The sequence below is a fragment of the Myotis daubentonii genome, chromosome 4 (genome assembly GCF_963259705.1).
Source record: "Myotis daubentonii chromosome 4, mMyoDau2.1, whole genome shotgun sequence".
Taxonomy (NCBI): Eukaryota; Metazoa; Chordata; class Mammalia; order Chiroptera; family Vespertilionidae; genus Myotis; species Myotis daubentonii.
The window spans coordinates 91673533-91696483 of NC_081843.1; the positions used below are offsets into that span (position 1 = coordinate 91673533).

General features: G+C 45.6%; 1 protein-coding gene and 1 pseudogene across 16 annotated transcripts in view; both read right to left on the reverse strand.

The window, feature by feature from the left end:
• The window catches only part of PDZD2 (PDZ domain containing 2), a 327541-nt gene that overhangs the window by 39421 nt on the left and 265169 nt on the right, over positions 1 to 22951 (reverse strand). For 14 of the 16 annotated variants that reach the window (XR_009452690.1, XR_009452689.1, XM_059694710.1 and 11 more), the window contains one exon: positions 4189 to 4291. The exons of 1 other annotated variant lie outside the window; for it this stretch is intronic. Coding sequence is in view for 13 of the 15 variants with exons in the window: in XM_059694710.1 (XP_059550693.1) it covers positions 4189 to 4291 (103 nt within the window). In the remaining 2 variants the exon portion in view is untranslated. Of the gene's footprint in view, positions 1 to 4188; positions 4292 to 18912; positions 19137 to 22951 lie in introns of those variants that run through there. One more of the 16 variants, XM_059694721.1, reaches the window with a different exon arrangement.
• On the reverse strand, positions 20446 to 22785 carry LOC132232513 (ATP synthase subunit g, mitochondrial-like; annotated as a pseudogene).

The following is a 22951-nucleotide window of genomic DNA, read 5'->3' on the forward strand; positions in this document are numbered from 1 at the left end:
ATCTGTGAATATAACTATACACATATACAGATTCTTTGAAATATCAAGCTATTCTAGACCATGCGATGTTTTATTTGAAGACCTAAAATTTCAATTTACCTAAAAGTTTTCATGGGATAAAACAAGCTGATCCTGTACTCTTTTACAAATAATGTATTGATGAATTTCTAATAGTGATGAAAAAAAAACAACCAGAATAGGACTGACAGTTATTTTAAAATGGACATCAGTAAAGGCCCAGCTTTTCAAAAGCTGAATATTAGCTTTGTTATACAGGTTTTCAAACACCTGAAATCCCTTTGCAGTCAAATAGAATTTTCCATTTAAAAAGATCACAAGCCTAAGGCATGAACATGGATAAATCAAAAACACCAAAATTAAAAGGGAGCCCTGCTGGCAAAAAAGGAAGGCATGAAGTAATGAAAACTCAGGTTAGAATTTCAGAAAAAAAATGTTCCACGAAATTGCTTCAGTCATTTTTGGAGCCAGACTGGGCAAAAATCGTAGTGTAAATGGCTGGAACCTCTTTACAGAACCTCCTTAATAATTCATGACCAGATTAATCTATCTTGGCATGCTTACTCATCTGAAGCAGATTTATTAGAAGAACATTCCTTTGGAGCTGACAGGGAGGCACTTGCCATCCACAGAAGAGAAACCACATACGGTGGTGTCTGTAGATAATGCACTGATATGTGATGACCACAGTGACTCGCTTTAAGAAACTATGAAATAAACACCCAAGTTTACAGGACAGACAAACGAGGAGCTCATCACATTAAAACCTCTGTATTCAAATGTCTGTAGACAGAACATATTTCACAGCACTGAACGCAGACCCAACTCCTTAAGCCTCTTTAACAGGTTTCCAAATTGCTTTTCCAGTCTTATCTCCCACTACCTGGCCGCATGAATTCATTGCTCTAGCCTGCTGAATCTCAAAGGAGAGAATCTGTCCAAAACCGGCATCCTTTCCAAAACTCGGGAGCATATAAATATCACTTGACGCTTTACCCGACTTCGCCAGCACCGCACCTCCCGCCCCAAGCGTCTCCTTTCCCCTAATCGCTCTGACAAGCTCTGCTGGGCAGCGGCCCTTACTGATGAATTACTGGATCTTGCAGATACATGAGGAGGGAAAACAGTCGCCCAGAACGTCTCTTGACCAGTTTTCCCCATTGCCCCTCAGCATTTCTCGTGCATTTTTTCATGCGTCTAGAGACCACCGTTTTCCTTCGCTTCTGCTCTACCAAACCCTGCCAGGGTCCTGGCCCTCCAGGGTGTCCTGCATCCGCTGAATGCCTGAGCGCCACAGCCCACAGGCTTTGCACCTCTGCCTGTGCCGTGGCCTCAAGTGGTTGGGCACCTTTCTGTCTGAACCCCCCAGAGCACCTGCCCTCGAGAGGCAAAGGGAACAGTGACGATGACAAGGATGATGTGACATTAACGACAACGGTGACAGCGGTGGCAGCCACCTCACGGTGCGGCCTACTGCCACCACCCCTCGGGCTGGCACGGCCATGTGCATCCCCTCAACTCAGCCTTACCCAGGGCCTGGTGCTCACACTGATGGGCAGAATAAAGGAAGAAACAGAGAAACAGACATGAAGCCCCCTGTCCCAGGCCACACAGCTAGGAGTGGCAGAGCCGGGCAGTGCTCCTCCCACATTCCTCCACGGCCCTGTCATGGCCCTGAGTGTCTGGGAAGGACACAGGAAGAGAGGGTGGCATCCATTTGTGGCACAGCCAGGCCTGGATTTACTGCTCAGTTGAGTGCGCTGCTCATTCGAAACAGAATAAACAGAGTTAGGGAGCCATGGCTCTGGAAGGTCCTTGGTGAGACCCCCTCCCCACATCTCTATCAGTGAATCCTCAGACTGGGGAACAGGATTCTTTCCAAGATCCTCAGATCCTGTAAAGACAGGTGGGTGAGAAGACCTGTCTGGGAGCAGATCTTCTGGGTGGCACGGAATGAGTGACCTTTGGGATCCCCTTCACTTCTCTGGTCTCACCCATTAAGTGAGGAGCGTGACTGCCCTGGTTTCAAAGGTCCCTCATAATTCCCCAGGGCTCAGTGTCCTCCCCTGGGAACGGTTTCTAAGGTGCTGATCAGCTCTGCCAAGACAGCTGACCTATAGATCTCCTCTCTGCCCTGGTGACTTCCCGCCCCAAACACACGCAGGATTTCCCTCAGTGGTGCCTTGTTCTCTCTCCACGTGAGGAACTTCGGCACCATGTCCCTCCTTAGCCTTACCAGCCTCTGGTCATCACACTGTGCTCGTCACAGACCCACATTCACGCAGATATATCCTGCCTAATTACCCCGAGTTACAAATGCAAAGCAACCCATTTTGTTATTCAAAAAACAACAGGGATGTGTTTCATGGTGCTAGAATAACTCAATAGAAGGCCAGGCAGTGGGGGAGGGGTGCTCTTGGTCAACAGGCATAGATTTGAGTGGTGGGAAGAGGAAATGGACAGTTTTGGATGTTAACATACATGCTTTGTGCTAGCTGCTTTCGTGTGAGTTTATTATTATTTAAAAAAATGGGCTCAACCTTTCAGCATCAGTGTTATCATCAGTGAGGAAGTGGAAGTTCAGGGACATTAAGTAACCAGCCCTAGGTCGTTGGGTAACAAGAGCTGAGGGGCAGACTTGGTTCTGCGGAGCTTCCCAACTCTTCCTCTTCCTGTTCTAACAGCTGTCATGCGCCGACGGGTAGCCGGTGGACTGCTCCACAGGCCACACACACAATGCTGAGGGCCCACACCACGTTCAGGGCCCATAAAAAATGGTTTAATTTCTTTTAAATTCAGAAGAACATAATAGTAATGAATAGCTAACAAGTCCAGCTTGTAACTTTACACCAACACAGTCATAAAACATAATTGTTAGTATACGTTTAAGACAGGAAAGAGCCAGCAAGGCAAAAGTGCCTGGGATCCACGGAAGTCATGGGGTCCCAGCACTAACTTTCCCCCTGAGGACACAGGCCAGCTGCTTTAAGGATGTGCCCAGGAAAAGTCAAATCTGCTTGTTCCAAAAGCGGCAACTCCACCCCTCTCCCCACTTAGTTGAAATGCAGATTTCATATTATATAAATAGCTCTTTGCCCCTGGTTCTGGTGGAACAAGGGCTTGGGAGAGAGGTGTGCTTGCTGAAAAATAGCCATCAGGAATATTCCACAGCAAAAGGGTCACCTGAAGTCCTATGGAAGTAAATGAACCAAACACACAGGAAATTTAAATCTAAGCAGAGACAAACAGAGATGTTGACATTCACTTTATTATGACCCAAAAATATGCACATGGGAAGCCAGGCTGAATGCAGTTTTATGCCTGGGACATGAAGTATCTAAAGGAAAAACAAGCCCTAGCTGGTTTGGCTCAGTGGATAGAGTGTCGGCCTGTGGACTGAAGGGTCCCGGGTTTGATTCCAGTCAGGGGCACATGCCCGGGTTGCGGGCTTGATTCCCAGTAGGAGGAGTGCAGGAGGCGGCGTGCAGGAGGCAGACGATCAATAATTCTCTCTCACCATTGATGGTTCTATCTCTCTCCCTCCACTCTTCCTCTCTGAAATCAATAAAAGTTGTGTGTGTGTGTGTGTGTGTATACATACATATATATATGAAAACACAATTTTGGCTCTGGGAGGGTAGCTCAGTTGGTTAGTGTCATCCTGATGTGCCAAGGTTGGGAGTTTGATCCCCAGTCAGGACACATACATGAATCAACCAAATGCATAAATAAGTGGAAAAAAAAATCAGTGTTTCTCTCTCTCTCTCTCTCTCCCCCTCCCTCCCTCACCCTTCCTCTCTCAAATCAATAAATTTAAACACAGAAAAAGGTAAAACAATTTTGAGAGTTTTAAAAAATACATTTTTATTGATTTCAGAGAGGAAGGGAGAGACAGAAACATCAATGATGAGAGGGAATCAATCATTGATTGGCTTCTTCCTGCACGTTGGACCGAGCCTGCAATCCAGGCATGTACCCCCAACGGAATCAAACCTGGGACCTTTCAGTCCACAGGTCGAGGCTCTATCCACTGAGCCAAACCGGCTAGGGCCAATGTTGAGATTTTTAAGGAAAAAAAAGGGGTCATCCTGCTAATGGTTATATATTCCCATTCCTGAGGCTAGAAGTTCATTTTCAGAAAGATGGTATCAGATAAAGAGCTTCACTTACCCGAAAGACGACTTTTGAGCTTCATTTTACTGTTGCCCTGCTTGGGACTTTCCAGGTTTCCCTTGGAATCCTCAGAGCCACACGAATCACCTGCCCCAGGGATCTGAAATGCAGAGAGCACAGAGCTGATGTGGGAGGTTGGCGCAATCCCTTCTGAGACCTTATCTCAAGGCTCAAGGAGCAGCAATCTAGGTATCACGTGAGAAATTAGGATCAAAGCACAGTCTGCTGATAGCCTGGAATCGCGCTGGCCAGTTCTTCCTCTGCAGGCGCCTCACGGCACAGCACAGAGCCAGGGAGGGTTCACAGTCTGTAGGCCTCTAGGGGGGTCTTTTCATTTCTTGAGAAAACCCGCTGGACAAGATCACCCATGTCGGTACAAAGCCACAACCAGAGCCCAGGTCTCTTGACTTGTGGGCTAGTGCTTCTTCCGACAGTGCAAGTCGCAACAAATATTAAACCAGAAATTGAAGCTTAATTCTAAGGTTCTTAAAATACAGCAAAATCTTGATTTTGTGGCAGCCAAATAATCACACCCCTCAGGTCAACCGGATGTCCCATGTGCTACACTCCTGAGGACTGATTACCTCCCGGAAGCCAGCATTGCCCAGGCTATGGAGGTGTCCACACAAGGTCAGCCCACACATCGGTGAGGTGCATGTCTACACTCTGGACCTCAGAGTGATGCAGGAAGGAGGATCCCAAGGGCCAGTGGGTCCTCCTCCTGAGAAAAGACAATCATGCTTAAAAACAAAACAAAAAACACACACAAACTCTGTTTATTAGAGAGGAGACTTATGCACTGAGAGTTGCTAAAATTTTGGGGGGATAAATTTACATGAACAAAACTCATGAGATACATCAAGCAGGGAGCCTTCCCACTTGAAATTTTATTTTTCTTTGAGGTCCTGGAGGAAATAAAGTCATATCAATTAAAACAGGTAAGACACACGTGAAGGAACATGTGTGCATTTTAAAATGACAGCAGACATCCTTTAACACTTAGCAGTCATTGGAACATCATGTAATTATAATGTAAAAAACCTCTGAATTTTAATGGGTAATAAACATTATACATTGTGTCTAAAATTCTGTATATAAAGATGTATAACTAAGCACTGAGAGTAATTTCCCAGGTAAACGACCTTTTAAGTGGGAATTGTTTATATAGATAATGTATATAATACACACAATTTGGAAGATTTCCTCTTCGCCCTCAAGTTCAAGTATCTTTCTGGATGAGAAACAGAGATTAAAAAGGTCTGAGAATTGAGGCGATGCAGGCAAACTGAGGGAGGGGCTTTAGGAAAAGAAATTATTCCTAATATATAAAACCAAGATAAATTTGGTGAGTTCCTATTACAATGTCAGGGATTGGCAGGTCTCCAGGTTTAAATTATGAAGTAAAGGCAAGAATAGGATCCTGAAGATGATTTTAGAGATTCTCTAGAAAGATGCCTTTCCCAGCCCCAAACCGTGAGATTAATTCATACATTGTGCACACACACACACACACACACACACACACACACACACATCTTGGAGACATGCCAGAGACCTGGGGCACAGAAGGAGACATGCAAATAGAAACAACCTGGGAGAAGCCTGGTTTAAACATGTTATGGAAAGAACCTGTCACCAGACTGTAAACAGCAATTACAGGAGGAGGAGTTAAGTTCCTGGTTCTTGCTGGTTCCACCACCTGACCCTGCGATCAGTCTACAGAGAAAGGTGCTTCTTAGATTTGCAAGTCATTACCTCCTCTGGTGCCCGGTAGGTGGGCAGTTGTGACACAGTGGCCAGGGCCCAACCCATCAGAAAGCCTGTTTGAGAAGCTCATGTTGAGGGAGCTTCTCATCCAGTCTACGGTTTCTGGATTTAGGAAGTTCCCTCCATCCATTCTCCCCTCTGTTTTTCCCCCCAGCAGAGCCCCCGGTTTTCATACATCAGAAGTTCTGAAGGTAACACCAGCACCCATAGGAATAACCAAGAAGAAAAGTGGCCTGCCCACGGTTTCTCAGCTCACCAAAGGTGAAGGCTGTGACTTTGTATTCAGTCTACTGATTTCCAGCATCATGTATTACCAGGGTGTTCTTCCCCTCCATCCTAAAATGCTTTTACATTAATAACTTGGGATGATCAATACTGAACCACACTGTATAATTCCACTCAGCTCTATTTTTCCCCACTTAATTTTTGCAGCAAACATGTGTCCCAAAGTAAATAACATCTCCATTTGACAGATGAGAAAATAAAACTGGGACCCTTGTATATAACTGAGACCCTTTTGTGTATAAGGTAGATCCAGGATCTAGCACAGACTGTGTGTGCATAAAGTCATCCAAAATGAATGGTGCACACAGGCACTGTGTCCAATCTGAGTCTGTGATGCAAACACAAACGCCGTGAACGCTTCTTGATTTTCAGGGAGGTGGTTTAGAAGAATCACAGCCTTAAAGAACAATCTTTTACTTTCTTTTTTAGTCCTCAAATGCACCAGAGAATGAAATGAGACTTGGTTTCTATGATCTATGTAATACCAGTAAGATTTATTATACCAAAGAAATCTCCTGGTAAAGATTGTATGTCATATTACTATGGAAAGCCTGTAGCTCAAACCAATTAAGAGTGGACCAGAGATCTTGCAAAGTGCTGCGGAAAGCGTTGCAAAAGATACACTGGAGAGCTCCAGGCAGGGGTGAAATCTCATTTCAGACCCCTCTCAAAGTGTTGGCATAGGGCTCTGGATTTCAATGAAAGCATGTCCTTCTGTAACCGAAAACTGGCCTGGCATGATTTTAGGTGGCTGGCAACTCAAAAAACAGGAAGTAGGCTGCTTAGATACATTAGTTCCAGGTTACTGTAGGGAGCAGCAACACACGAAGTGCAATTTTGATCACAACATGCCTCTCTTTAGTCTTAGGACTACTGTCTGACAAGGTCCACACTCTAAGAAAGTCCCCTCTTTCTTGTTTGTTTTTTTTTTGTTTGTTTTGTGAAGCACAGAACAAATCGAACTCTTCTGGAAATGATGCCATTTTAGTTGTTCTAAAAAGAAATGTGCAAAAAGTTCCCCTGGAAGGCCTTTGGCTCAGAGAAACAGTTAATACAATCTATTATTCATCAGCGATTTCTAATTCACGTGTCATACAACAAAGCCATTATATTAATGGACTTGGATAGAACTTGCCAATTTCCAATTAGAGCGTCTCTGTTCCCACACCTGTAACCTATGAGGTTTTCTCTCAGTGAATAAGAATGTGTAGCTCCTGGTTTTATTGTGAGGTGGTAGGGCAGAGGGGTTACGAATCCACTTGCCTGGGCACAAATCATTTATTAGCAACTCAGGAACATTAATGTCAACATTTGTGAACTTCAGTGTCCTCTCATCTGAAAAATGAAGCTTGATTTAATAATTAAATGACAAGAAAGAAAGAAACAAACAAAAGAATTAAATGACATAGGCTTCTGATTAAAGATAGGCAGATTTCCATCTTGAAACCATACTAAAATGATAGGGAAGAGATTTTTAAAATGAAAGACATAATCCCCACAAGGACAAAAGGAGTAGACAACAACAGCAGCAAAATTCTAGAAGTCAGTAAGCAGACAAATGTGTGGAAATGGATCCAAGCTGAGAAAGCTGAATCCTAAATTGGAATTGAGGAAGACCCTAAAGCAACTCGGTTTGCACACACAACACATTTGCTGACAGAGGTTCTCTGCAATTGGGAATGAAGGTAAGGCCGGTTGTATAAGAAACAGCTGAAAGCAAATCAGTTTTAACTGATTTTGAGGGAGACTCCCAGGGTCGGGATGACCTAGACAAGCCTTGGTGTTCATCAGAGTCACCTAGAGAGTTAATAAAAGCTCAGGCTTATGGACATGGGACAGGACCTGGGCCTCTGTAACTCACCACTGCCCTAGTCCATGCAGGACTGAGCTGGAACCTCCCCAGTCCTCCCTGCCCTCCCCTGAGCTTACCCGGAGATGGAGAATGGGGGAATGAGGGTCCCAGCTGCACCAAAGTAGCCCACCAGCCAAAATATGAGGGAGAGTTGTTGTCTATTCAGAATATAGGTATTTAACCAGCAAGTGTGGAATCCTCTGTCTCACTCTCTGTATGAAGTGACACATGAAGTGTATGCAGTCTAATGAAATTCACATGTACCTCATAAAATAGGAACAAAAGTACTTATTTCTAAATGGTTAAAATTACCCTGTAATTATCTTACAGGCTTACTATGAAGATTAAACAAGAATGCATGTGAGAGTACTAGGAGAGTACCTAATGTGTATAATGGGGGTATAGTGAAGCTTTAGTTAAAAAATACAAAAATAGCCCTGGCTTGGTGGGTTAATTGGTTGAACATCATCCCATGCACCCAAAGGTCACCAGTTTGATTCCTGGTCAGGGCACATGCACAGGTTGCTGGCTCGATCCCCAGTAGGGATTCTGCAGGAGGTAGCCAGTAGATGGTTCTCTCTCACATGGATGTTTCTCTCTCTCCAAAATTAATAAAAACAAATTTAAAGCAAACAAACAAAAACAAAACCCCAAACCAAAAACCTTAAGCTTTTTCCCTACCAGATCTTAGGGTGCCTCTGGATTTAGTAATTGCATAGACTATGATTATAGCTCTAGACACCATATACATTTCAACTTCATACCTATAGCAGGTAACAGATTTAATTAACAAAGAAAGCAAAAGAAATGGGGGAACAAAAAACACACACACACAAAAAGCCAGCTTCTTGAATTGAAGTTGAAGAAAAAAATTCCATAAAGTTATTGAAAACCTAACAGGTAAGAAGACAGCTTTATTTATTTATTTAAAAAAATAAATAGCTTTAATATATTCCAAGAGTCATAAATAACAACTAGACTGGCTGGCGTGGCTCAGTGGTAGAGCATCAACCTATGAACTAGGAGGTCACGGTTGATTCCTGGGCAGGGCACATGACTGGGATGTGGGCTCGATCCCCAGTAGGGGGCATGCAGGGGGCAGCTGAACAATGATTATTTTTCATCACTGATGTTTCTATCTCTCTCTCTCCCTTTTCCCTTCCTCTCTGAAATCAATAAAAATATATTAAAAAATAACTATACTAAAAAATACTATTCGCTTATATAACCACACTATACAAATTCTATTACTTGACTTAGAGAGTAAAAATGTCCACATAATTATGCTGAAGAATATACATGATGTATACCTATTTGAAGGCATAACGAATTATACTAGGAAGAAGACAGTTTCAAAGGCATGTGCTTAGAGAACTCAGCTTTCAGAAATCAGGGTTGCCAGGACACCACAGAGAATTTGAGGACATGCTCTGGTCTTACAAGCAGAATAGAAGCAGTGCAAGAGAGATAACAAATATTTGATGATTTGCTACAGGAACAGAGCTATTTCCTTAAGAAGATGAGATCTTAGATGACAGACTGGACATATACAAAGGGAAGGTGAGATTGTGAGGTCCAAGGTAGAACAATGTGTAAGGAAAAGGGAGATGTGCCTAACTGTTCTTAAAGTGAGCATTACAAAAGTGGGGAGACACTTAGCCAGTCCTAAGTTAGAGAGCGTGACTGGGACCTAAGGAAATCCAACCGAGGAAGAGAGGCAAAACCACAGAGAACAGAATGCAAAAACTTCCCCACAGGGGTCTCAGGCCTGGAAAACAATGAGAGATGTGATTTATAAACTGCAGATAAAGAGTCCGAGTAAGAGGATTTAGGACAACTATACCCAGAGGGATCAGATTTAAAGGAGAGGAAGACCAGAGAGAGGAAAACAATAAAATAAAAAATTCCTGGATAAATATATATGTATATATTTTTTAACTGATTTCAGAGAGGAAGGGAGAGAGAGAAAGATAGAAACATCAATGATGAGAATCATTGATCAGCTGCCTCCTGTACCCCCTCTCCTGGGGGATCGAGCCTGGAACCCGGGCATGTGCCCTCGACCAGAATCGAGCCCAGGACCCTTCAGTCTGCAGGCCGACGCTCTATCCACTGAGACAAACCGGCTAGGGCCCTGGGTAAATTTTAAAAGGACATAGTTATTTTTGTTGCCCTGATGGAAGTGGCCTGAGAAATGGGAGCCAGGAGGGACATAATAGGCCAGAACTTGATGTTGGTCTGGTGGCAGGCTATTTCCTGAGTGGAATTAACCAAGTCAGAGGTGGTGGTGGTGGAGATACAATTGAACAATGGATATGCTAGTAAAAAGGGGACTCATCGATTCATCTCTTTCACAACGATGGGCCCCACATGACAGAGTCTCGAATAGTTTTTAGAAAAACGTATCTACGTCAGAAAGTAAAGGAATAGCAGAAGTAAGAAAGGCACACAGGCTCGGCCAGGAGGGCGAGGAGAGAAAACAGGGGTCCATCCAAGCTGCAGGTTAAACAGGGACTCGAAGTGAGTCTTCCCAAAAGGAGACAGGTGTGAAACACTAGAGGCATTTCCAATTCCTGCCCAAAAATAGGTAGCAGAAAGCAACGTGGCTTGACCCCTGGAACATTCAAAACCCACGGAAGGGCGACTTGCCGAGGAGTGGTGGCAGAGGCATTCGTCCTCACTAGCTCATTCGGGAAGCACGCCTCAGAGTCACCAACAACGGGTCTGTTCATGAATCCACAGAGGGTGTTTCTCGAGCTGAATAAATAGGGGCGAGAGATCGGCTTCCTCCGAGCTAAGCCCTTCTATGTCCAAAGGCAGTGGACATGGAAAACGTGGCCCAGGACGGAAAATGCCTGCTTCTGAGAATGTGGAAGCTCTCTCCAGGACACCATCCACACCCAACGCGGCACACCACGGTGCCCCATACTTTTGTCTCAAAGTGTGAGTGCAAAGCAAGAAGCTCTTGAGCTCAGCCAGTGTGGCTCAGTGGTTGAGCATCGACCCATGAACCAGGAGGTCACAGTTCTATTCCTGGTCAGGGTACATGCCTGGGTTGTGGGCTAGATCCCTAGAAGAGGGCGTGCAGGAGGCAGCTGATCAATGATCCTCTCTCATCATTGATGTTTCTATCTCTCCCTCTCTCTCTGAAATCAATAAAAACATATTAAAGAAAAAAGAAGAAGAAGAAGCTCTTGAATATAAACGAAAAGCACAGTAAATAGAACCAGGTTGATTCCTCCCCCCAGATTGGGAAGATTCCTGCAAGCTGAGTTTAAATTCATAGTCACAGACTCCAAACAACTGCTATAGACTGACTGGCATCTTTGAGAGAAGAATATTGTCATCACCGACCCTCCTTTGTTTGACATTACTGAGTGTCTGCTGCAGCCTGTGGGGAGACATCTCTCCAGGGTCTCTCCCATTCCTGTGTCTTGTGAACAGAAGCACAGGCTCTTTGTACTGTGGATCGTCTATTATTTCACAGATGTTTGTAGAGTGACAATGTCTCAGGAGAAAGCCGTAGATTTGTATACTGTCCAGAAGGATAAAGATAATGCCCCGCTCTGGAGCAAAGAGCAATCAGGTTTGCTCCCAGCCCATCATAGAAGATTCAGGTTGTCTACGCTCAGGGTTACTCAGCTGTGAAGCAAGTCCACTGTGTGTCCACCCACCTGAGCCCCTCTGCATCACTCCCAAAGGACTTGTGTGTATGCGGGTGGAGGGGGAGGAGGCAAGGGGGAGATTATGCAAACATGAAGCTCTAAACTGGATGGAATCTTAGGCTGGGATTGGAGAAAGCAAAAAACGGCTGTGCCATAACAACGCCATTTGTCTCTGACCCAGGAGTCTCATGTCTCCTGCCAGCATCCATTCATCTGCGGAAAAATTTTAGACATTTTACAATTTTTGACATGGCCTTTGGCAAAATTCAGTAAGTTCCTGGGAACAGAATTTTGCCTGGGACCACTGTCCAGGAGCTGGGGATTGTCTCATTTTTCTAAATGTCAAGGGTATGAGGCCAATGTTTTGATACCATTGTGAGTCTATTTACTCTTTGTCCATTTCCATTTCACTAAACAATAAAGCACACAAGAGACCTGCTGTTTAACAAATTCAACTTTCTTGGAGCTGAAAGAGCCATATTTGTTCCAGGGGCAAACAGCCCAGGCTACAGATGCTGAAAACCACTACCTCTCCCCAGCACCCAACATCAAGAATCTCCTTGGTTAATACATCAGCCAGAGAAAGATACATACTGCACCATATGATTTCACTTACATGTGGAAACTAAAGAACTAAATAAACAACAAAACTGAAAGAGACTCATAGATACACAGAGAGACTGATGGCTGCCAGAGGGGAAAGGGGTTGGGGCCCTGGGTGAAAGAGGTGAAGGGACTAAGAAGCACACACTGGTAGCTACCAAATAGTCACAGGGAAGAAAGCAAAGCATAGGGAATATAATCAATAATATTGATAACTATGTGTGGTGCCAGTCGGGGTACTAGAAATATCAAGGAGAGCACTAAAGTATATGATTGTCTAACCACTAAACTGTATACCCAAAACCAATCTATATATATATAAAACCCTAAGCGACCAGTCGCTATGACATAAACTGCAGGGGGCAGGTCGGCCGGCCAACCTCCCATGGCCCCTCCCTCCCCTCCGGCCCCCCGCACCCTGGGGCGGGCCTAGCTGTACCACACCCGTGCATGAATTCATGCACTGGGCCTCTAGTACATAATAAAATTAAAAAATATATATCCTTAGTTAAGATGGAGCAAAATAAGAAATAGGAGAGATTGAAGGAGGCCATGAAGTGCTTTGGTTTTTAACTCAAAAGGTCAAGGGAATTTAAGCTTGGACGTTAATTACCTTAGATTTTAACGTCTCTGGGTTATAATTTGCAAGGGGATTTGACTTGGTTGGCATTTTAACGACCCGACTGTCTTTACGTTGACATTTTTATCTCAGTGCAGAACCTCTGAAAAGCTGCACTGGACAATGTGGCTGGAAATAATTGTGGACGAGAAACAGCACAGAAATTGAGCTTTAGCTTCTGGCAAATTTTAGGCTTTTGGGGGTGGGGAGCAAACATCATCATCTACTACGAGAGAGGCCCTTTGGTCCACACTGAGAGTCTGGTACTTAGAAATGTGCTGTAACCGCTGTTCAGAGCGCTGATGAGGTCTCCGTGAACACACCGTGACTAACACATTGTCGAACTCCGGGGCGTCGTCTGTCTTTCTCAGCTAACTCTTGAAGCCTTGCAAACAAACCATGCAAAGCGTGGCTTTTATCTCCAACCATTTCCATTGCACAAGCACATCTGATCCCAAGGAAAACAGGAGGAGGACTGGTTGCACCCAGTTTTTATGACTTCTAACACTTGGAAAAAAAATAATCTGCAGATGTGACAGAAGACATCCAGGCTCCAAATCCCTAGGAAGCCGTGTTGGCTCCTTCCCTGGTCAGTATCCTCGGGACAGTGGAGCCTGGTGGTTTCCCTTTCATGCTTCGGCCACACCAGGGTTGTTTGCAGGCTGCCAAAGGAAGCTCGTTTTCCAAGTCCCTGGGGCAGATGTTTGAATGGTCAAAGGAGAACCAGAGGCCGGGGCTGGGAATAAATAACTATTCAGAAAAAGGGAATGAGAACAACCATAAATCGGCCCCAAAGTAGCAAGAAGCCCGCGGGCGGGCTGCAGAAATTAAAACACAAATCTACTGTGACACTAGACGTGATGTTTTCCAACAGAGAGAGTTCAGGACTGAAGAGGAAAACAGTAAAACCGAACAGTCAAACTCGCCAAGCACCAGCATGCTCGGTACACGCAGAGCCTCAGAGGCAGCTGGGTGGAGCGGTGCTGATGTCCACTGAGGCTCTGGGACTGTGGCTTGGCCAATGAAATAAGATTGTCCTTGTTCTAGCTGAGCCCACTTCCGGATTCCTCCCACGTATCATCCCCAAACAATTTGAGCCCACTTTGTGGGTGATTTGGATGATTTTTATTCATGCAAATCAAATAGCTCTCTTGGTCCCTTAGGAAGTCCAGGCAAATAAATCACCTGTAATAACTAGGCATGTGGTCAGTCATTGGTGCTGTTATCCCCTCCTGCGATGGATCTGCATGTGTCACCTTCCCAAGGAGAGGTCAGTGTCCTCAAGTGACTCTCAGTTCTTCAAAAACAATAGGAGAGGCAGATGGCAAGAAGGAGAATCTGTCCCTTCTTGGTACTGATTTCAAATCAAAGCTAATACAGACTCTACGAAGCCGGAATCTCACGCTTGCCATGTTCCCATGAGTTAGTGGGGAAGAACACTGTGGGGCTGGCATTCTCTGGGTTTGTGGGCTGGCTGCTACAGGCAGACCCCTGGTCACTCAGCAGGAGCTGGCTGCTGGCTCTCAGTGCACACAGCTCTGGGAGCAGGACTAGGATATGCCTTTCCCGAAATTCCAGTGATAAAATTTTGTGTGTGTGTGTGTGTGTGTGTGCATCTCAAGATATACAAAAAGTTGAGGGAGGAAGGCTATCGAAAAGGTATGTAAAAGAGACCAAAGAAGTAAACAGAAGGAATGGCAGGAAAGAAAATAAGGGGTGGATGTCAGAGGTGGCCAACTACAGCAGCGGAGTCAACTCCAATTCAGCAGCAACGGTAGACACACGCCAGGTTCTCCCGGGGGTTTTTCTTCTACAAATGTTTCAGAGAAGTTTTACATGATTACGGGGTTTATTGTAAAAGAAAGGGATTGTTTTAATCGGGCACACCACGTAGACAGGTTTCAGATGAAGAGTAACTGGTCCTGTTGCAGACACCGGTTAAATTTTGGGCGGCTGTTGAAGTACCAGGCAGTCTTCCCTATGGCCCTTTGCTGCCTTTTCCAGACCAACTCGAGCTGCACTCTGAATTCTGCCTTTTCCAGGAGTGGTGTCGGGTTCATGCCAATTTGCTGAGAGATATTTCTAAAGGCCTCTAGTTGGTGAGGCAAGTGCCGGGAAGCTGAGATGAGCCTGTGGAGGCCACATGGGCAGCAGTAATAAAAGGCTGTCCCAGGCTCACACATGATCATGGACAGCAGAGATTGGCAAAGGGCTGCCCAGGAGCCAAATCTGGCCCAATACCTGTTTGTGTAAAGTTTTATTAGCACACAGTCATGGCCATTAGTTTACTTATTGCCTGTGGCTGCTTTTGCACTAGGCCCCACATCAGGGAGTTCACAGACACTGTTTGGCCAGGAGAGCCTGAACTGTTTACAATCTGAGCTTTACAGTTGCCAACCTCTCATTTACAGGAATGGCTCATACCCTCATCTACCCATCCCTATCTAAGGTCACTGCAAACAAACGGGAGAGTTTTTAGGAGCCATAATTGAACACGCTGAAGGGAAGGCACTGACAAGTACAGACGTCTTCAAGGAAGCTGCAACCGGAGGGAGGCTTACTGGTCTACCGAGGTATTTCCTCTAAAAACAGCTTTGCCATCCAGGCTTTGAGAATTATACTTTCAATTTCATTTTAAAAAGATACCCATAAGAAACTCATTTGAAAAGACAAGGATTCTCTTTTTAAAATTCACAGATTTTGCTAAGTGTCCTTGCTTTAATCAGATTGATGTACTCACAAATACAGGGCCTGAGAGAAATGGGAAGGATTTTGTTTGTGTTGCGGTCTTTTTGTTGGTGATGGTACAGGGGGGACAGGGGAGAAAATGACTTGGAGAAGAAGAGGCTGCTTGGGAACCCAGAACCTTAGGGGATGGAGAGGCTGTGGATACCACAGCAGGAGTTTAGAACAGTACGAGGGCACTAGGGTCCAGGCAACCTGTGAAGAGGGAAGCCAGCAAGTGAGGAGGAGCAGATAACTGGAGGCTGGAGGGTTCAAAGGAAAATATTGCTTAAGATCAGCCCCGCCTTCTGAATTTAAAAAAAAGTGAGGAGGAAAGTAATTTCCTCCTTCTCTACCACCACAGAGCCCTTGGCTCACCAAGTGGCAAGCCCAAGGCCCAGCACGCCCACTGGCAGTGGGCCATGCTCCCTTCCTCCACTGACCAGTCACAACGCTGCTTCCCACCTTCCCATCTGCATGGCCCCTCTCCCTCTGTCCAGGCTCTGGCTTCTTTTGGGCTAAAGGCTTCCAAACCCACCTCTCCACCTCCAGTGTAGTCTCCGTCTAGCTCACCACTTCAGGGACCTTAAAACAAAAACTGGGGCCCTCAAAAGCTCTGTCACTCAATGTAAAGCCATCAGTGAGTCACAGTACCTGTAAAATATGTCAGAATTCCTTAGTCTGGAACTAAAAGCATGGGCTAAACATTTGCACTTGATAGACTATTTGTTTACTTTTGAACAGGCTTTAAATTTTTCTACTGGTGGACCACTGTACATGTTATTTTTCTGCTCTAGAATGTTACCCATTTTAGTGGGCGTTCCTGTGGAAACCCCATGGAATAGTCAAACACCCCATCCACTGCACCCTCCCTGATCCCTGGAAGGAATAAGATAACCCTCCTTTAGGTTCTATATAGCAGCGGTGGCCAACCTTTCGAACCTCACGGACCACCAGTGGTCCACGGACCACCGGTTGGCGACCGCTGCTATATAGCATATGGCTCCTAAGAATTTATTGCACAGAACAGGGGAATACAAAAAATACAGAAAGAAATGTAATTCATTATGGAATATAACACACTATTACAAGAGAGGAAGACTGTGTTGTGTCTTTGTACCTCCCAAAGCACCTGGCTCACATGGTGGCAAAGTCAAGCTTGCTGAGTTCTGTGTTGATTCATACTGAGCCTGGTTGTGGGTACCTGAATGCCAGCTTATCAACTTCTGAGGGTGTATCTGGTATTAGTGGGAGGAATGTTAGGAAGAATTAGAAATGTTTGCTCTGGTAGCTGAAGGGGGTGGGTGGTCGTGGTGGTGTGTGTGTGTGTGTGAGATGCAGGCCACCTACTTGCCACCACTAGCTTACAAGATAACTTCCCAAATATTCATGAACATACTTGTTTCTAGGGGAAATAAATGTGAAACAACAGTGTTACCAGCACATTTTGAAAAATCTAGCTACCTTACCCATTTATATAAATTAGGAGGTGTCTTTCTGATTTTTAAGTGCTAAAATGGGACGGATGACAGATGAGACTGGCAATCAGAGAAAGTCGAGACGACAGAAGGCTGAGCAATTAGGAAAGTCTCTCTGAGGAGTGAGGGGCTTCCGAGTCCCAGTCAGGAGTGGAGGGAAAGTCATTTCAAGTGAAGAAATCCAAGCAAGAGCCAGAAGGGAGAGGCATGGTTTACCTTTTCTGCCAATGTCATTCACTGAGCGAGTCAGTCACTTATGTAAAAAGCTGAGCAAGGAAAACCAAGCAAACAAACAGCAAACGAAGACCTAGGCAAGCAAACGCTTGGGTGGGGAGAATTCTATTCATTTTAAGCAGCTCTATTTCTTTGAGAAATTTCTGTCCTGGATTCCACAGGGCACCTTCGCTATCTTGCATTTTGCTTTGTTTTTACTTCTCAGCTGCGTGCTACCGTGTTGGGTAAGGTGTGGTGAAAAAGAGAAAGATACCAAAAGCTCCACACCTTCCACTGCTCACGAAGTCTTCAGATGAGGTGTGTGTTGTTTTGTTTTGAGCACTCATTGCCTATTAGTCTACCTGACCTATGCACCATCAGAGGTGACTCCATGCACTGTCAGAGGTGACGCCGTCATCTGCCTTAAAAAAACCAGCACAGTAACTGGAATGGAAACTAAGTGGGGAGATCCTGTTTCTCCTACGAGAGTAAGACTCTGACTGTGTATCAGCGCCATCTCTATTTCAAGTCTCAAGAGACACATACATCTCAACGATTCCTGTTCTCTTAAAGACTGAGCGAAGCTCATGAACGAATTAGCTCTATTACCTCAGATAGAAGTGCATAAATGAGTCACATCTACTGCTTTCCCTGTGTAACTGCCATCATTTTGTCTACGGCAGGAGACATTTTTATTTCAGTTTCATTTCTGAACTGCCACTTTCCTTGAAGTCAATATATCCTACTTTACATTCCTATGTGAGAACTAGAGATTTGAACTCCATCCCCCGCCCCCAAAACACACACAGATAAACTCAATTCGTCGGGGTGATATAGAAGGAGCATTTGTAACAGGGGGCAGTGCTGAAAGGCAACCTGTAATCAGGGGTGGGCAAACTTTTTGACTCAAGGGCCACAATGGGTTCTTAAACTGGACCGGAGGGCCAGAACAAAAGCATGGATGGAGTGTTTATATGAACTAATATAAATTCAAAGTAAACATCATTACATAAAAGGGTACGGTCTTTTTTTTTTTTTTTAGTTTTGTTCATTTCAAACGGGCGGATCCGGCCCGCGGGCCGTAGTTTGCCCACGGCTGCTGTAATGGACAGGAAGTAACTTCCCTGAAGGGAGAGGTCCCTTCGAGACTTCTACGGTATTATTTGCATAAAATAAATTGGAGGGCAAAGAGACTTTTTACATGCTCCAGTAGCCCATGTTTTATTTTCACTGAAATTTGCAGGAATTTTTCAAACCTGAACGACACTAACAAGTTGACTGCACACTCAGGGGATTTCACAACACTCCGCGCTGTGAGGCCAGGAGGCACTCCCGACACAGGGTCATCAATTCAGCCCAGGATTACCGCACTAATGCACACATGCACGATTAAGCACAAAACAATCTCAGAGGAGATGCACATCTCTACTAAGCGCTAGCACTTTCCTCCCACACTCCAAGGGGCCAGCGGGCTCCCCCCACGTGGAAATGGCCATCCGTCCCCAGGGTGCTCACCCCACTTGGAAGACCACTGCCGCACGAGGCTGAAGAACCGCATTTGCTTTTCTACGCAGATCACATGGGCTGTTTACTTCCTTGAGAAACGCAAACTGCTGGGATGAAAATGCAGCACCGAGCCAGGTAGCGAGTTGGAACAGGCCCCGGAAACTGTGCCATGGGAATAAGCCTAATTCAAACTTCAGCAGTTTCCTGGGCAATTCATCCAGGCCAAATAATTATTCTTATCTTATACTAGTATTCCCTCTCCCACCCATCTAAATAATCACTTCATCTCCTTAAATCTGAAACCAAACCAAACCAAACAAAAGCCACCCCACGCGTAAATCTTATTTTCGTTGGCCAGCAGTAATTGCAGCCTGGTCTTTCTTATCTCGCTCTGGCAATGAGACATACGGCACTGAGCTTCAAGCAACATCTTCTATAGGGCCGTGCCCTCGGAAGTGTGGCTCAGGGAATGTCTAAGTGAACTGAGACCTACATGGGGAAGTCTGGGACTTTGAGGGGGACTAGGAGGAAGTTCACAGTTGGGGGCAGTGGAGAGAAAAAGGTACAATTGGGGAATTGGGGTCAAGTATGTGTGTGTGGCTGCCAGCTTCGGGCTAGTGCCGGGATAATACAGCATCTGCATCAACAGCTGCACTCTGTGCACCAGGGTGTCCGACAGGGTAGTGAGAACCTCGATGTGCAAGCAGGTCTGTGTTCACGAAGACCCAGTGTGGCTGGGAGACCTGTGCCTCCAGGTTTCCTGTGCGCACCGCGCACACCTTGGCCTCACACCCCGATCCTAAATTATAGAGAGGAGGGAGGCAGTCGGGAGCCTAAAACCTCCCCTTATCTCAAAACCACGCACATAGAGGTTTTGGCCTCATCCAGTCCTCGGCCAAGAGGAACCCTGTCCCTGCACTGTGTCATGGAAATTGCCATACGGCCAACAGAGGGTGTGCTTGAACCTGCTGCTCCCCCAGCAGCCACCATCTCCCAAAGGTTTGCTTTTCAAAATGTGGGCGAGCATCAGGAGGACCTGTAATGCTTTTGAAAATAGTCTCCTGGGCCCCACCCCACTCAGACCTGCCGAACAGGCCCCTCCAGTGGGAAAGCTGGGGGTCCGATGGTCAGCTACATCATGGGAATGCTTTTCTTGGTGTGTTCACCTTTCCTTTCCCGTCTCTTTTCTGCTTTTCCCTCGTAGCTGACTAGAGCCATAACGTGACTTGTCCGGGGAACAAGCTTGCTACCAGTGGAGCTCAGAGGCCTCTCTCACCACGGATGTCTAGCCTATAAAATGCAAAGTTTGGACCAGCTAATCCCCAAGGACTTGTAGCTCTGGCACTGTAGCTCGATTCGCCAGAACCCACATCTTAGAGATGGGCAGGCCCATGGTCCTTTCCCTGGTGCCTTCTGCCTGGTCTTTTCACTCACATCCCTCTTCACCAGCTCCCTGGGGAAGTTCCTTCCTTGGTCGTTATTGTTGATTTGTTAAAAATCAAGCCCGAAATTCTCTTTGTAGCTGCTCGCAGGTTTCAACATGAAATCTACTCATTTGTTCATGAGGTGCTGCCACAAATGTCCTACTTCAAAGGAAGAGACCCTGTCCTTCCAATTCCATACTCAGAGAAACGATTGCGACATCACTGCTATTTGTGTCTGAGATGAAACGCCCAGAAGGGAAAGGCAGACAGACTTTCTAGTTTTCAGACACAAATAATAAGCACCTACTATGTGTCATGCCTATTTTAAATTCATGGTGTGCTAGGGAAGACGGGCAAGTCAGTGGAAGACAACCAGATCTTATGAGGAGTCTGCAGGTGCATTAGGAATGACAGAAGTTATAGCAACCATCTACCTGTCTGCCCACCTGTCCAACCAACCATCCATCCTATAATGCATGCTGAGAGCTGACAGTGAGCACTTGGGATACAGGAGTGAGCAAAGCTGATGTGGGCGCTATCCCCATGGATCCTCTACTAGTAGAGAAAGATGACATTAACCAAACTGTCACATGAACAAACGTATCACTATAATCTGTGTTAAGAGTCACCTCTTCTAGGAAGTCTTCCCAGATACACACATCCTTCATGCCTAAACCCCATCATGCAATATGTCCTGCCAGTGTCTCTGCATTAGTAGCTTCTCTCTGTGAAGATCAGATTGTCAGTCAGACGCTGGAAGCTTCCTGTTTTAATACTAATGCACATTTGGTGCTCACTGGTCTTTGCATTAAGCTCTAAATTCAATTCACCAGAAAAATCTAGCTCACGCCCACTTCCCATCCAGGGCAGCTTGATTTAACCCAAAATGGTACTTTCAGATGCTGCAATACAAGTTCTCAACACCCAGGCACTTTGGAAACATTTAGAGTGAACACTTGATCAATTATTCAATTCAAACAACACAGGAGCGCCTCTCCTTTCTCTTTGCATCTGGATAGGTATCTGCCCGAGAAGATGCTGACTTCTCCTGAAGACTGTTACCCGGGCTCTCACACCTCTGGATGCTGCCAACAAGCAAAGGCTCAAACCCCAGTGTCAGACTTACAGAGTCGTGAGGTCCAGCTTGCCTCCCCTTTCCTTTTGAGAGACGAGGTCCTTTATTCCTGCTTACGCCCTGATCACCTCAAAGTTTTCCAAGATCTTCCCAAACTAGTGATTCCAACAACGTTAGCACTGCTTCCCTGATGTCGGAGGAAGCCGGAGACAGGTCTGCTGATGGATGTGCTAAGCAAACCCTTCCTCACTGAGCTTTGACAACAGCAGATTTGCAAAGGCAATCAGTACTTATTTTTTTGTTGTTAAAAATATAAAAAGGGAGACAGGCTCCTAATCACTGAAGAGGCATCACCCATTTCACGCTCTGTTACACTGGACCTCTTCTTCTCCTCTTCATTTTAAAAGCAGCCTCTCCCTCAGAAGGCCAGAGCAGGGATCGTTTCCCCCCTGAAAAATCTCATTAAAAAAAGAAAAAAAGAACTATAATCATTTACACTTGAGAAAGGATACCCTTTTTGAGTAGCCAATAAGAACACAAGTGCCACAGCCGTTTTATTGGAGGGCTCTAACATTCTCAAACGTTAGCCCGAGTCTAAACCACCTGGAAGGTTTACTGAGAAGCAGACTGCTGGATGCCACCCTCAGAGTTCTGACTCAGCAGGTCTTGGGTGGGACCTGAGGATTTGTCATGTTTTTTTTTAAAATATATCTTTCTAAAAATTCAAATACCATTCTGAACACTCATGGTCCAAGAACATTTAACTAATAAACAAAAAAAACAACAAAAAAAAGAAAGAGATGTTAAAGATTGATCTTCAAACATTATGCCAGTGATGCCACGCTTGCCTATGATCTCACTGACAGAAAACCACATCCACACCTCAGAGGCCATCAAACCATTCGGAAGAGCTTCCTTAACTGTGAGCTGCTGGATGCTGCCAGTTTGGGCACTGCTATTTTTTTTCAAGCTCTGAGTAGCTGTAGGGATCTCAGCAGGGGTTGGAGGAACCAGCTCCACCTTGGCATAGCGCCCAATGCAGCCAGTTGAAGCTTCGAGGAAGTCACAGCACGGGGTGGGGGGGGGGGTGTCTTTCCTTCGAGGGTACGGACAAACTGGGACACGATTCTAGGATGGAAAGTCTGTGGCCTTGAGCAGCCAGCTGAATGTCACCCCCTCCCCTCTGTAAGGTGAGGATTTGTATTTAACAAGTTTCCAGTTAACACTGCTGCCAGCCCCCCCACAACCCCCCAACCCCCCCCCCCCCAGCCCCGGCGCCAACTGCTGCGAGATGGGTGACAATCACACAGATGACTGGAATTTCACCGCCCATCCCCATTTCCCTTTTGCCTGCCTCCATTCTTCAAACTTGATATTCACCATATGGTTTTATCCGAAGCATGGCTGGGGCTCTCTGAAAGGAAAGTCTCATTTGCTGCGTATTGTAGCCATGAAAAAGAAATCACAGGGGGGCTCCTGGCAGGCCTCGCGGTTGTATTACACGTGCTCAGCCTAAGCGCTTGGAGCGCACCACCACGTACAGGTGCAA